General features: G+C 36.6%; 1 protein-coding gene across 1 annotated transcript; it reads right to left on the bottom strand.

The window, feature by feature from the left end:
* Window positions 1-249: 249 nt before the first annotated feature.
* WDR88 (WD repeat domain 88) lies at window positions 250-15997 on the bottom strand (the record flags this gene model as incomplete). Its single annotated transcript, XM_084294822.1, has 12 exons — window positions 15878-15997; window positions 15154-15264; window positions 13750-13838; window positions 11880-11943; window positions 11270-11408; window positions 10773-10902; window positions 8383-8567; window positions 7127-7209; window positions 4729-4797; window positions 4226-4318; window positions 2918-3049; window positions 250-648 (listed from the first exon to the last, which is right to left on the bottom strand). The coding sequence occupies exons 1-12, from the start codon at window positions 15989-15991 to the stop codon at window positions 250-252; spliced, it is 1608 nt and encodes a 535-aa protein (XP_084150948.1). The 5' UTR covers window positions 15992-15997.
* Window positions 15998-16896: the final 899 nt, after the last annotated feature.

Here is a 16896-nt window from a genome sequence, read left to right on the forward strand (position 1 = left end):
CACCACAGGCCCTGAGGCCGGACAGCAGGAGCACGGCTGTGGTACAGCCATCCCCCTCCATCTAGGTACACCACACACACCGGACTCCACACGCACACAGCTCTTGCCGCCCACCAGCCGCCCGTCCCCGCCGCGCCCCGGGCGGCGCTAAAACAGCGGCCGCAGGCAAAAGGCGGGAACCGAGCCGCGCAGGCACCGCTGGGATTCGAACCCAGGATCTCCTGTTTACTAGACAGGCGCTTTAACCAACTAAGCCACGGCGCCGGGCGATAGGCTCCTGCTCCGCGCGGCCCCAATACAGCGGCCGGCGGCTCCTGGGCAGTGCCTCAGAGGTTGCTGAGGGGATCCCGCCGGGCCTCCGCCGCCCGCGGTCCGGCGAGGCGGCCAGCGCGGCCCCCGAGCTGCCCTCACAGGCCGGCAGGCTCGAGCAGGGGCTCGCCCAGATGTCAGCCCCCGCAGAGGTCCGGCCTCACAGCGCGGCTCAAGGGGGCCGGGCAGTTCTGGTGTGGCAGCCGTGATCAGCGCAGAGACTGCCAGGCTTGGCTCTGTCACGCGGTTGTTTTTGGCACAAGGCACGTAGCGACTGAAGATAATTCGGCAAGGTTTAGGCTCGCGTTTAGGCTCCAGTCCTGTCTCGTCCCAAGCCCACTGTCTCAAGCACCCAAGGTTCACAACCGAGGATAGGAGGGAATAGTAGCCCTCACACTGCCATCACCTCTGTAACAACACAGAAATTAAACCACGATGTGCATGGGCACACACTGCTTATCTGCTGTAGGATTTGTGCCCGTAACAATAGTTCCTGACTGAACGCATGCGCGCACACACCTTTATGCAAGCTAAATAATTAGAGAAGAAAATGATTTAGGCTGCAGTTTTCTATATAACAAATCTGAGTTCTTCACACAGAATTGACGCTGCCACCAGTAAAACGTCCTGCAGAGCCTCAGCCCTTGGACTGTTACCTCCGCAGGGCAGCGAGGATGTGCCACAGCAGGAAGACTGATGGTATAAGCACGTCGCAATGAGGCACAAATGAACACGCAGCCTGGCCCACAACCAAAGGTTATCAGAGAAAGAAACCTCATGAATAGATCTGATTACAGGCCTGGAGTATAATCAGAATCTGCAAAATGCAGAGATTGCCTCAGCAATTTAACAGTCACCTAAGGCATATTTAGAGCCAAATTATAGATGCTATTTTTCAAGTAATCACTACAGAACGACAGCCACGCTTAGTTGGTCTAAAACAGTCTTCTCTCTTAACTTTGTCAACAGGTAAAAATCAGCCTGAATGAATTAGTCAAACTGCAGGGTACAAAACCCACAATAAATGCAGACAAAAAGTCACCCTGTGAATTATCGATAGCTATCACATTCTCCACAAAACCTACTCTGCATACAAACACAATCCTACTGCTGCAGGTGAGATCAGCTCAGGGCTGAAGCTGACTCTCATGGCACCCAAGCAGGACACAAGTGATGGCAGTGGACAGGTAACAGCAACAAATAATAAAACTTACATTCTGGTTTAATTTAATTCAGTAAGAATTCTTTTTTCCTTGTTTTTCTAACGTTGGGAAATAAAAAGAGGAATCATTTAAATTGCAACATATTCATATTACTAATGCAAAATAAACCAAACCTCTATAGAGCAATTGTTTTTTTCCTGTTTCAGTGGGGAAAAAATAATGAGCATTGATTTTTTCCAGCTGAAAAGGGTAAAAAAAAAAAAAAAAAAAGAACACTTTCAATGTTAATATAACAACATCAATGACTAATCTTTTCTAACATACAGAAATTAGTTCAGTATTACTAACTACATTCAAGCCAAATTACTTCAGCTATAATACATGCATACTTCCTGTAATCTGTTAAAAAAAAATAACATCAGGGGCATGGACACAGCATTTTCTTTTAGCTGCTCTATCAACAAAAAGTATTATTTAATTTAGAAGTACAGTACAGAAAAGAATGTTAGAAATTAATGCATTTTTATCACCTCATGTTTATTCAAAGCCATAAAGCTATACAAAATGTATCCCAGAAGTATTTTCTTTTAACCTTGGATTCTGTGATTGTTGCTACACATTTCATATAATTTAAAAAAAGAAAAAATAATCTACCTACTCAAACGTGTTTTTATTCCACAGTTTAACTGTGTTCCAGGCTGCCACATGCCCAGTTCTATTCTCATTTCTGTTCCTTTAGGAAAGAAATGCTGAAAAGCTTGAAAATGCTATTCACGGGAACAAGGCTTCCAAACATTCTGAAACACTGAAACTTTTAGCAATTGACATTCTCACGCTCCTAAGAGTAGTAAAAATACTATGCTCCTTGGCGGATGGCACAAAACTAGCTTGTGCTGCATCAAGTCTGCCATGATGCAACCTACAACTTACTCTCATGGCTGAAAGTTCATTTGCAAAATTTTTTCTAAGAAGTATGGCAACAGGTTAAAAAAACATTGATGGTCTTCTTCATGGTTTTACTCACAAAACTTTCTGATATCCACTGAAAGCAACTGTGTGTGCCATAGTAAAGAACAGTTTAACTAAAGAAAGGAAGGAAACCTGTCATGATTTATACATTCACATGTATTCTTTACTAAGCTGAGACTGGAGTTATAGTATTAATTTACAATTGTTTAAAATTTACCACAGGACAAGTAAGTAATTTTGTTTTCTACTACCACGCAACATAGATTTCAACTCCTGGGCAGTTGCATTCTTTACATGACAAGTCACAGCTATTCAATGGATTTGTACAGCAGTTTATTATTCTCCATACAAAATACCACAGTAGCGCAAGGTTAGAGGAAGCCCTTACCTTTGTATGTGCAGTACATAAAGATGTACAGACACTCCATTTATACTTAGATATGTTAACACCCAAAGACTGCTAGATGAATTTAAACATCAGGAGAGACAGAAGGTGGCAATGGCAAAATACATGTCACTGGAGAAGACAGACGACAGAATACACACTTGGATATCATTTCAAAGTCACTACACTGCAGGCTTAAGAAAGGTTTTTCGCATTCTTCACACTGGTATAAATATGAAAACAATGGTATTTTAGTAAATTTTGCAATAGATGTGCATTATTTCAGTCATAAAAATATGTCTCCATATAGACACATATCTAGGCCTGATTTTTGAGATGCACTAGGTGCGCATAGCTGTTATAACTTTACACAGATAGTGCTGCTGAAAAAAACTTTGCTGACCACACATAGGAACAGAGTAAACTTCATGAGCAAACTTCATGAGCACATACAGCATTAATTCAAAATTTAATGCTTATGAAAATATTTATTTAAAAAGTTAATATTATTTTTTTCTAATTGTTTGATATACTTTAAATATTGCTAAAAATGAACCAAAAGTCCTGTTTAGTACCAATTTTAACTGTATTCTCAAAATTCTATCAATGGTTATTTTTTTAGGAGTGCACACATTTTCACTGCTGGTGCATTTATAAAACTTATGTAAAAGCTTAAAAAGCTGTACATTGCTTTTGAACCAATGATGTTCAACAGGAAAGCCTGGTTAAAAAAAAATAATATATATATATATATATATATATATATATATATATAAATAATAAGTTTCTTTTTTCCATGCAATTTCACTTCATAGTTATTGATAAGAAGAAAAATATACAAGAGAATTTGCAAATACACCATCAAAACCAACTGTGGAACTATAAAGAAAAGCACATCTCAACAGCATTAAGCTTGTTAATGTTCCACTTTCCTAACACTTATCTGCTTATAATTCGTGTTTCAGAGGTCAGAACACATATAGTCTCCATTTTAAAAAGCATCTAATTAGAATGCCTATAAGCTGATTTGTGTTCAGAACATTTTTATTACCTGCCCTGTCTTTTTAAGTTTGCAACTCTTATATAAGCAGGTAGTTACTCTGCAGAAGCATCAAGCATGGAAAAACAAAATATATTTATTTTTAGAGTTACACATAAATGTCTGTTTTCTAAAAATGAAAATGCACCTGTACATGCAAATTGGTGTCCTTACCACAATCAATTAAAAGAAAGAACTACTACATTCCACTCCCCAAAAATGATTTGAAAATCTTCACACAGAGAAAAGAAGCACAATCAATTTGTGTTTTCAGTCAGCAATTCTTACAGCTTTCCTCTAAAATTCAAATTATTTTTTGAATAAATTATGAGGCGGCATTAGAAAATAAAATGATAGAACCTGAGAGATTTTTGAGCCTTTTTCTTTTCTGCTTTCTATCACTGAAGGTATATGATCCATCTTCTCAATATTCCACAATCTCAAAGTAGAATCCTGAGAAACAGAAGCAATTGTTTTGATGTGTTTGTATATTGCCAAAGCAGTGACCTTCATCATTTTCAGGAAGATGAATTCTCATTTTATCAGATGAGCTCTCACCCTGAGAGTGCTGAACTATTTCACATTTAAGTATCACATCTTTGGAAACCTTAGCAATCTTAAAACTGCATGCACATTTTAAAATAATAACACATATCAATGTGTTATAAAAAATAAAAACATGTATCAAATTCTTAAGATTTTTTTCTAATTACTTGAGGAAAATACTGCTTAGAACTTATAATTTTTATAAGCAACTTTACCAGTGTTAATTTTCATCAAACCAAAGCTGAAAACAAGGGATGAAATCTTCACATCCATTTGTAAATTGGCTCCTTAAACCACATCAGGAAATTAGCGATTACCTTTGAGGCTGAAAGAATCCATTTCTTGTTTTCACTAATTGCAACATCTGTCACCCAGTCACAATGACCCTACAGCAGAGCAAAAGTTAACTTTAAGACAAGTAAAAAAATACTTTTCTAAAAGTATTTTTAGAAAATACTACAATCATTTACAAAATCATCTACAAAATTTACAACAATCTGTACCATGTATTTATTTTGAAATGCAGAGCGAAAGTTTTCGTCTAAACTTCTCACGTCAAGTCAGGAAAAAACGCTGCTATGAAGCTCATGTTTTCCTACCTATACCTGAAAACAATGGCTGTTATAATCTCTGGAAAGCAGACCACCGGTTGTAGCAATCAGAAGCACTGCATCTACACAGTTAGCATGGGCTTAAGCTCTATTTAAGGACTTTTTTTTCCTACTTTTTTTAAACAGATTACTAAAGAACTGTAAAGAGAGAGAATTGATTCCTCATACTCATTACCTTAAAAAAGGGGAAGGGAGGAGGACTTGAGGCTGTTTTGCATGTGAAAGGGGAGGGAAGAGGTCTGGGAACAGGCAGCAGCTCTCCCCATTTCAAGGGAAGGAAACCGGTGCTGGAAGCAGGCCAAGTCAAGCAGCTGTATCGGATATCCTCGTTTTGACAACAGCAGCACTGCTGATTTGAGGTTAACAGCATTGAGTTGGCATAAGAATAGAGACAGGTTAAAATCTAAAATGATGTGTTTACTCCAGTGAAGGACGTTATTCAGACATGAATGGAATTAACAGATAAAATTCCTAGAGTTTAGGAAGGCATTGTGTCATTTTGATAGACTAATGCCACACCTAAGAATTAAATTACAATAGAGGAACAAGTGTATATTTTTCAAGCACAAAGTAAAACATCCATACATACATGTAAAATGTAAGTGCTATTTTACTGCAGAATCTTTAAAACATGTTTTTAAATTTAGTTATGAGCACAGAATATATTTATACCAAGGCACAGATACTAAACTGCAATTCTCCATAGTTACAAAGACATTAGCATTTAAACAGATGCCTTCTCATTTTATGGGAAACTGAGTTACTTACAGAGATTGCTGTGAACTGGGAATTTGCAGTAGTTGTACTAGGTAAAGCACCTTTGCTGTGGCGAATGCGTGCTGTTACTGTTCAAAAGGTTTAATCACTACAGTTCTAACTCAGGAGGGTATGTAAGCTTACATTTAAGGTATCAGGTGAGGCACAAGCTTTTAAGATCTCCCATACAAAGATGTTATCTTGGATGCAAAGAGCAGTTGAAATTTATTTTTAAACTCAAAAGACTTTGAAGGAAAGCTGTCTTTTCTGAGATATGCCAGGTGGGTTTGTTCATGAGTGTTAACTCATTTAACTCATGTTAACATGAGACTTAACTAAGCCTCGAACAGTGTATGTAGTAAGTTTAAAAAAAAAAAAAAAGTCTGTTGAAATCAGATTTTCACAAGACAGGAAAGAGGCAAGGTTGCAAATCTGAACTCTGATGTTATTGCCTGACTTCTATGAAATTAACATTTGCAAAATGCGTACATAAGGTTAGGAACACTGTTAATCCTTTTCTTTGACTCATATGTGATAATTAATTGGAGTCTTGTGGATTGTTTCCACTAAAATAAGAAATGAATGAAAGGTAATATAATACAATATGATGTTTGCAAAAAATAAACTCATGATGGCACAAAAAAAGAAATGAAGGTAAGGTGCTCTTTTTTTCATGCAGGTATTACTTATATCCTCAAATTTTGGGTAGTATTACCATAGATCTGGAAGAAAAGAGCAGTCCTAGCTCTAAGGAGGGATAGCTAAATATTGAATAGCTACCTCATTTACAGAATTGATCATCCTATAAAGGACCGTAACATGGCAGACCACGTCCAAGTCAATACAGGTAGTAATATAAAGTGCGTAACCTAGGGACTGAACTAAGCCTGACAACCTCAACATTAGTATTCACAGTTTTTGGAATGCTTCCCTTCTAATGTACTATTTTCTGTGAACATATGCAAGCATGTAAACATAAAGCCATAGACAGTATGGCATTTTACAATTAATATATGCACTATCCAGACTCCTGTTACTTGCTGGAAGAATCTCCTAAAACATAAGCACAACTCCATTCATATAATGATTAAATAAATTTGTTCTTAAAAATAAATAAATAAAGTAATAGCGTATTAATAACTGACTTGACAAAGGTAGTGTCTTTGTAGGTAATTGCGTAAAAATATATTGTTCTGGCAAATTAAATCACAGAAATCTACAATATATTCCTGCCTATATCTGGAAAGGATGGGCAAGGGTATCTGGTATCAAAATACACAATGCTTTTAAAAGAGTGACACATTTTAAACCTCCTCATTAAACTACTGATCAAGTAAGACCTCAGTACCTTTAAGCTTAGCTTTTTATAGCCTGCATCTGTTTCCCATATAGCTATAGTTTTGTCATATCCGCCAGACACAACAAGCGATGCTGAAATATAAAATCAGAATACTATATTATATCTTTGCTTTGTCACTACAGACTAATAGAAGAGACTCAGTCTAGCAGTGAGTCAGACTTTGTTAATAAAATTTAAATAATGAGCTATTAGTCATGCTTAAACAAGATATTAAAAGTTCCTTTTGGCTATTTGTTGCGAATGTTCTTGGTTTTGTAAATAGTAAAACAAATTTAGTAAACACACAAATGAGTGGAAATAGCACACGAAATTTTTATTGTCTTAGAAAATCAAGAAGATACTTGGTTTAAAAGTTTAAATATAGAGAATATTTTCAAAATTGTTTGGTCAACTCTGAGTAAAAACAAAATACTAAGGAGTTCAGCATGGAAAGCACGTTTTTAAATTCCACAATTCATAGGCCTATTTGCATTTGCATGTCTTCAAAACACAGGTATTTTTTCCCAATACACGGTTGCTATTTATTTATATGAGAAGTCTAGCTGAGAAGCCACTGTTTGGTTATGCCTGCAGATTGATCAGACGTCAGCAGTTCAGGAGTTATCTTTACCAAGTACTCAGACATGAAGTTGCAAAAAGAAACAGCCAATTAGATTACAATGTACAGAAACTGGTATTAGTCCACTGCAGTGAAAAGAAGAAAATCTGGAAATAGCAGTTTGCAATAACACAAATTTAATATTTGTGGAGGTACTAGCAATGGACTGTGATCTAGTGAAAGGAAGGGAACAAGTGCAGTAGGAAATTGCTCTCCACTACCTCCACTCAGATACAGGCATATGTTGTTTGCACTATGAAGTAACTTTAGGAGGTACTTCATTACACATCAGTACAGTATTCACTCAACATGGTGTTTACTAGCTAATATTAGGAGAATATCAGCAAGTGCTAAGTTAATCTTGTAGTAGTATTGTGCTTTTATTCCTTTACGGCCTTTTATTATACCTCTCGATGGGTACATCAATTAAGCAGTGTTCCAGTGCCTAAAGTCTATTTTCTGTCTTAACCACTACTTTCAACTTCAATTTACTCATTTACGTAGACATTGTTTTCTCATAATTAAACATGTTATCTTGGAAATCGCAAACGACTTACATGATTAGAGTGGTCACTCGTGGTTCATCTGTTATAGTGACATACATACATACTGAGATACACCACGTACTGGTATGAAGACAACTCACCATCCTGGCTAAAAACGCAGGAACTAACAGAACCCTCATGTCCTTGGTTCAGGGAAAGAGGTTCACGACATCGGAATTCTCCTGTCTTTATATCCCATATTTTTAAGCTCTTGTCCCAGGATGCTGTGCACAAGTAACGACCATCAGAGGTAAAGCAGCAATCTGAGATAGCATTGCTGTGTCCCCTGAAATACAGATAAAAATATCACAACAGTGAGGTTTTGTAACCATTACAAACCATTATAAAGTGAATTTTAATTATATGAATAGTTTTGTAAAGTTTCCAGAGCTGCTTACAATCCCACAGCCAGCATGCATTTAAATCCCTTATTTGATTAAGTCATTTCACAGGCTCGAACCCTGTTTGTTCAGCACCAAATGATCAGTTTTGTTGTTGTTGCTGAACACAGATTAACAGAAAACTGTTTAGCAATTACAACACAAATACACTTTATTAAAAGCAAGTAACCAAAAAAGCCACTCATTACTCATTAAAAAAATACAGCATGCAACAAACTCTGCATGTAAATTTACACTCAAATACTCATAGGAAAAGGATGAATCAATTCTATATTGAAATCTAATTTTGGAAGCAGTGATACCCATAGGAAAAGAAGTCTGGAAGTTCCAGAACTGGATAAGAATTCTAGGGCTTTCTGAAATCTACAGTGGGGACAGGATTATGAGCATCTTTTACAGGAAACAGTGCTGTTGTCATTTTGATTTAAAATAAATATTATTACAAAGTTCCATATTGAATTTCCCGTCCAAAGTAATTCCTAATCTCTCAAAAGACGATTTTATTACTGTTTAATGGCACTTTGTTTATTGTTTTTATAATTCAAAGCTAAATTAGTTGAGTTTATTTAAAGACTGATAATTTTAACAGCTGATTTGATATCTGTTGTTGCATGCTTTCTTCATAAAACGATAATACCTTATATTGACATCATTTTTTGATATAATACTAATTTCAGTGAGAGATATAAGGGTTTAGCATGGGAAGGCTCAGGAGCTCATACTAAGCATAATTGCTGGTACTGGGCATGACATTCTCCAAAAGTAAATAGGGACAAATAATCTGGAAAAGCAGTATCAAAACTCAGAGAATGGCTATAATTCATTCACTGTGAAAATGTAAGTATATATTGATAGGGTCCACAGCATCTGTTTTGAATTCAGTCCTATTTCATACTTCCATTAACAATGTAGATAATGAGATAAAGAGATATGGAAGGAAGCCAAGGGCCTGCAATTACAGGAGAAAATACTAAAATTCAAAGTGACCTTCACAAATTGAAGAAATGATGGGGAAAATAAAGGGTTATAATGGTCTGTATAGGAAACAATGCTGTAGTCACCGCAATTTGTGAGAGTGTTACAATGTTTTAATCCATTATCTAGTCTAAGGACTTGTCTGACCATGTCAGTTTGGTCAAGTCTGGCATTTAGAGTAACATACAAATAATGAACTGCACAGATAAAGGGTGGGAACAATAGCCTCTCTATTACAGTTCTGCAAAAATGATGTGGCAAATATTGACTCATCTTCATCATCATGTTTTCAAAAAGCAACAGTAAATCACATCCAATATGTATGAGGAACATACATATATGAGGTATACTCTACGAACAGTAATACTTTTTCTCTTCTAGTTAGAAGGAATACTGTTCGCATTATTCAAAAAAAATGTGGGCCCACTGGAAAGATATCTGAGATGAACAGCAAAAACAATTAGAAAACTAGGAAAGAAAAATATTAAATGAACAAGGATGGTTCTGTCGTCTGAAAACATGAGTCGGTAGATATAACAAAAGTTCTTGTACATGTATTCAGAAAACAAGGGAATAATCTGTTCTCCATGTCTGAAGTAGTTCTAAAAAGAAGCATGGGAGTTTAAGCTGCAGCCAAAATAATCCAATTTAGGAAAATTCTCTGTATTAGTTTTGCTTCACTCCATTACGTTTTTTAAAGACTTCATTAGTCAACAATTATATATATTTCCTAATTAGTAGAAATCACAACCAGAAGTTTATACTTTGCATTATATTGCATATGCTTATTCCACTATATGTACTTGAGAACACAGAAGCACTAAAATATTGCACTAGAAATGCTTGTAGACATCAGAATACAATTATTTTTGTTCAATTATTTACATCAGGAAGCTGGAATGGTACGTTTTATTCATGATTTCCATGTCAAATGATATTTTCTATGTCATTTGCTTATATATTACTTTAGTTCAAGAATTACTGTTCATTTTCTCTATACTTAATATTTTTACTTAAATTTACTTAAAAAAAAATATTGTTAAAATAAATCTCACTGATAATTGTCAAAGATGCAAATAATACCATACATAATTAATAACAGTATTGTTTCTTACTCATTAATGGTAATTGAGGTGGATCGAGTTGTCATATCCCATAGCTTTATGGTCTTATCGTATGATACTGAAGTCACCCGTTGATTATCAGGATCAAAACAGCATCTTGTGATCGTACTTCTGTGATGACCTACGCAAAGACACCCAGTGGGACGATTACTTCTAAGGACTGCATGTAGCATTAGGAGCTGATTCTGGAGTGGTACAGTCCCTGTGACCTGCAGTCCTGAGTGGAAGCCTCATGGGACTGAGCTCTTACTAGTTAAATTACCTCCAAAGGGAAATTATGCTTCAACAAAATAATCACTGTTAGTCTAATTTTGGCCCTATTATCTCATATTATAAATCTACTGTGAAAAATAGTGGGCTTATTATCTTGCAGATAAGTTTATTTTGCCCTTCTCACGCAAGGGTATTTGAACTGAGCTAATTATTTTTTCTTGTAAGAAATAGAAAAAAGTCATGCATAAACAAGATATAAAAGCATTAAGTCTTACCTTGGACATGTGCTACCAGTGTTGCACTTACTGCGTCAAAAACAAATATGGCATTACCTTTGTCTGAGCCAGATACCACATATTTACCATCACAAGAAATATTGCATGAAGTTACAATGCCTTCATGTTCCATTGTCCACTGAAGAGAAAATAAAAGGTTTTAGAATTATGCTGGAGGGTTAGAGATAAAACTGTTTAACGGCAGATAATCTGTAAGTAGGCTTGGAAAGAAGGGCTTTGATATTACTTTATTTTGGTGAAAAGTGATCGAAGCATTTATATCCAATTTTTACATTAGTAATTAACTTAAAATTAGATATGTATACCCTGTTCAAATCCTAAAAGTTGATTTAATCAATCTTAAATATATCTTCTGAGACAGGTTATTATCATTATACCCATTTTTATCTGCAATAACTGAGACATATTCAATGAATTAATCAGTGTCAAAACTAGGACTAAAAATCAAGCCTATCTACCCTACCCTAACCATACTGCATTGTGCTAACAAATGTTTATTTTTTATTTACCAAAAAAAAAAAAAAAAAAAGAACTATAACCAAATTATACAGTTATATCTTCTGCAGGATGTATTCAAAAGGATACCTACAAGCATTTTCCCCGTTTCCATATCCCAAGCCTTAACAGTGTTATCATAGGATGATGTCACCACTCTAAAAATGACAATGAAAACAGCACTCAGTGTTTTCATTTAAAGGAAGTTATTTAGAAATAAATGACAACATTTAATTCTGATAATGATTTAACATACATTCACTAGCTTAAAATAAGTTTTTAACACAGCAGCAAAAATTATTGCATACGTTAGTGTTCGCTTTTTAAAAGGATTATTTATACTTCAGATAGAAACTGATAATAATGCTATCTATGCATTTTTCAGTGCAAGCAGTCAACTCAATTTCATTTAATGCATTACAAGATATTTAATTATTTCTAACTTTAGGAAAAAAAATAAAGCCATTATGATGTCTTTCTTTAATGAATGTGAGGTGCTCTTGTCCCTAGATAGTTGGGGCTTTTTTTGGATTTTCAGTAGTTATGTTGCTGGGTAACCCTCTACCAAAGACACTGCTTTGCACAAACACAAAGCCACATTATACAACAAAGCTATTCAATGAAGTTTACTGAAAGAGACAGATTTCCATGAAATGGGAGGTCAAGAATTTTTCCCTCACACAGTTTTATTAGAAAGATGTCCAAATACCTGAAATAACCTTTATAATTAATTTCATTAGATAGGACAAATTTTTTGAGTACCATTGTGGCATTTTAAGTCAACATCACTTCTATATATTTCACCCAAGAAACTTTACATTCTCACAACTAAAAACACAATTATGTTAGGAAGCCTATTTTTTTCAATATGTGCATTTTTCCTGCAATCTGCACAAACTCTGCTCCTAAATGGAAATGCTTAACACAAAAGACCACATGAAGGTTACGAATGGGTAGCATTTTCAACTGGAAGGTGGTTTCCGAGACAATGGTATTTCACTTGCTGTTTAGCAGTATTCAAGGATGTAGACAATGGCAACAGGCAGTGTAGCACTTACACTGTTCAGTGATCAAAAAGATGATTAGTCAACGCTCTAACCTGATAAAAATTGATATAAAGTACAACTTAATGATAAAATATGCCAGAAATAGTACCCCTGGAGGCAATGCATAACCTATTTAACCAAGTATTAATATATGTTGCAGTTGTCTTAATTATTATGCCCGTAGATTGACACTGGATATGATGCATTTCTTCTGGAATTAACTTGACAGGCTTAATGGAAAGCTCATAGATTATTAATAAACAATACACATAGAAAATACCTTTTATGACCATATAATACTCACCGACAGATGAACCCCTGATCCTTGGCTAGTTCAATGCTGTTCTTTTATACAAATAATACATGTTTACATACCCCTTTCAGAACATATGGCATAGACTTCCAGCCCCATATAACTCAAAACCAGTATTAGATAAGTTTTTTGCCCTAAAAGAAGTCACGATCTATCGGACTTTTCCACCATACATTTAAGACACTGAAAGATTCCCATTTACTCCAGTGGACACCAAAGGAAAACAAAAGATTTCAGAGCTTCTGTACAAATTGTAGGTGAGATCAAGGTGAGATTTACGGCAGTTTGAGTGGATGAAGGAGTATGGCAGTCAACTGACTGCTACTAGAGTCCGGGCAGCATAAGGCAAAGTGCAAGGATAGAGAACTAGGAGGAATATATGAAGGAAGAGAGATGTAAGACAAAGTGGTAATGGAGCAGAAAATTAAGCAAAAAAAGTTTGACTTGGATGTAATAAAATTTATGAAACCATAGGAAGGATTGAAAAAATAACTGATTTGTTTTACATCTTGTATAAAGTGTTTCCACGTGCAGTGAAATCTAACCTTGAAAACCACACAAATTGTCACGCTATATTTGTATAAATTGTGATAGCAAATAGTCACCTTCTGTCATCAGGACTCAAGTTGCACTCAGAAATTGGGGCTGTGTGCTCTTCTTCAAAAACTTGAATAGGAAAACCTTTGACAACATCCTTGAATAAATCCGAAGTAGTTTGATTAGAAAGTGCTTGCTAAGATTAAGATTATGAAAAAATACAAAGCACCACAAAAAAAAAAAAAGCTTATGAAATAAGCAAGGTTAGTCTTACTTGTATCGTCTAATCTGAAAATACAAATGATAATTTATTCTTGCAATATATTTCCCAAAAGTCAGTCATGAGTATCATTGTGTTCAGCCACTGACAGTCATTCTCATCAGTACTGGCACACCAAGCATTGTCTTGCATTTCACCACTCTGCCTGTGTCTATTTGTTTCTTCATCAGCCTTGTCAAGGTGTTGGTGTCAAGACTGTCTTTTTGTTCTGTTTGTACTGAACCAACCAGAAATCCCTTGCTGAACTACCACAATACAAAGAAAGGATTAGACTGCAAAGATTACAGAAACAATGAAAAGTTAGCTGAAGTAATGATGAATATTGTCTCAAACCCTAACAGCAGTTTCGTCTGCTCCTACTGATAACTCCAGCTCTGGTTAAAATCCTATGATCGGCCTGGCTTCCTCCACCTCAAATCATTCCCCTCCCTTCACATATGGCATCTTCCTAGGTCAACTATATTTCTCTAAAGAAATCTGTCTCTCTCACACCAACAGTAAGAATTACCTACTTATCAACTTTATTCTTTGCTTTTTTTTTTTTTTTAACCTTCCTTGTTCACAAGAAAGTTGATGTGTGATTTATTTACTTATTTATTTGTAATGAAGGCCCACTTCATTGTCCTCCATCTTAAAAACAAATAAAAAAACCTTGTGTTCAGTCTTCCAGTTGAATGTACTGGGAAAATATTCAAAAATCGTTCATTTTGAACACTTCCTTATACAGTGGTGGTGATGTTCAAACACATAAAAACTGGTTTTATTTCCTGTAACTCTCTTAACTCTTTTCCTACTTGCCTAACTGCCACTTAAGAACGTCCTTAAGGCATTCACTAAATTTCTCTACCATAGCCATGGTGACAGCTCAGAGATCTACCTTTCTACTTACAGCCCAGTTCCTTCTGTCCATGTAAAAATCTCAGACTCAGACCACAGGCAAATAATAAACTCCCTTCATTGCATATGTGTTGTTACATTCATCTTCAATATGTGAATTAAATTTGGCAATTCTGACTACCCCTCTCTTTCTTAAATATGAGCTGTCAAGTCTAAGAGCTAGAGCTGCTTCCTTACAGGGACTTTCACTTGAAGGAGCTATTTCACCTATCAGTAGTAATACCATTTTTCAGAATTACCAGAACTGAACATGTGTTCTGTTTTTTAATTTGTCATTTTTGCATTCATAACATACCCAGAGCTTCACTGTTCTGTCATAAGAGCATGAAAGTATTTTTGTGTCTTCAGAGCAAAAATGGCAGGAGCTCACAGTATCGCTGTGTCCTTTTAGAATTTTGAATTGTATCTGTAAACGAATAGAGCAAAGTTTAGGAATACTTTTCTTTGAAATCATTTTTGACAGCTTCCTCCACAAGAGGGCGCATGAAAACAACGACAGGAGCAGAATTTTTAGGCTCCACTTGAGTGAGGAGTTCGCATCCTTGTCCTGGCACTGGGCAGCAGCTGCTTTCACAATCACCTGGTTGAAAAGAAAGGTTGCTGGATTTGATTGTTCTGGAGGGAAAGAAGCTGGTTTTGGTGTTGCTGGTTTATTTTCCCCAATTCCTCTCTCATGCAAAGCGAGATTTATTTTTAAAACTTGTTAAGTCTCTCTCAAGTCTTTCAAAACCCCTGAAGTGTTTCGTTGATCTTGGCCCACCAAGCGGCAGGACTAAATGTCTCAGGCTGCGCTGTTTAGCCAAAATCACTAAAAATGTCACGTAAGACATATTTTGAAAAGGCTTTTCTTCAGTCGCTTGAGACTACAATTGTCTGGCACGTGTCTGCATGCGCTAAACCATCCCCAAACCACCTGCCCTAAGGGTTAACCACTCGTGAAGCAGCGCAGAGCTCTCCAGCCCTCAGTTTATACGATCCCCGGCTATCCAGGGACGCGGAATCTGCCTGCCCCGACCCACCTGCGCCGCAGACTCCTGGTCGCCCCAGCGCCCCTCGGCCGGGGTCGGCTCCGGCTCCGGCTCGGGCTCGGGCCCCAGGGCCAAGGGGTCCCCGCGGCTGCCCCCCGCCGCCATGAGGCCCCGCGCGCCGCCTCAGCGGCCCCGTGAGGGGAGCCCGCGCCCAGGCCCGGCCCCGCGGCCGCCTCCGCGCGTCAGTCACCGAGCCTTTTCTCGCGTTTCCTTCCTTCCTGAGGTGTTCTTTTTGACTTTACTTTTAAAACTACACGGGCTGAGCCAACGCAAGACTACTAACCACCTTGTTTTCATGAAGAGCTGCCAGAAAGCTGTGGATAATAAATAATTCTTATTAAGTCAGTCACCAAAGAACTATTATCTCCAACTGTGAATTTCAGTTTTTGTTCATACTTTCGGCAGGAATGTTGGTTTGGTTTCCTGTACACCTGGAAGGAGAGGTTCTGTGTGTCTGCTTTTTCATAGGTTGTATTAAAATAACTCTGAGATAACAAGCATTTTTTAAATGTACTGTATTAAACAAAAAAAGTGATGTTTTAATTGTAATTACATAACGTTGCCAAATAATGCAGATTATAATTAAGAGTACTAATCTAGTACCAAGGTATTAAGGCTAATGGAACCTTAATTTTTGTCAATGTGACAACTTATTAGTTTAGACCTGCTATAGCAAATACAATACATAATTAGGAGACATAAAAATAACTTCAAGTACAGCCAGATACTGGAAAACTGCAATCTGAATTTCTACATTAGACTCAAAAAACAGAAAAAAGAAAAACAAAAGGCATACCCAATGCAAATTTTACATTTAATTAAGTTAGGACATTAACAACTAAGGCAGACAAAAATTACCCTCCAGCATTAGAATAAAATATAACAGTTCAGTTGGAAGGGACATTCAAAGATCAAATCCAGCTGCCTGCCCACGTCAGGACTACCCAAAAGTTAAAACATATTACTGAGCACATTGTACAAATCTCTCTTGAACACTGACAGGCATTGGG

This window comes from Netta rufina (genome assembly GCF_964035555.1).
Source record: "Netta rufina genome assembly, chromosome: 13".
Classification (NCBI taxonomy): domain Eukaryota; kingdom Metazoa; phylum Chordata; class Aves; order Anseriformes; family Anatidae; genus Netta; species Netta rufina.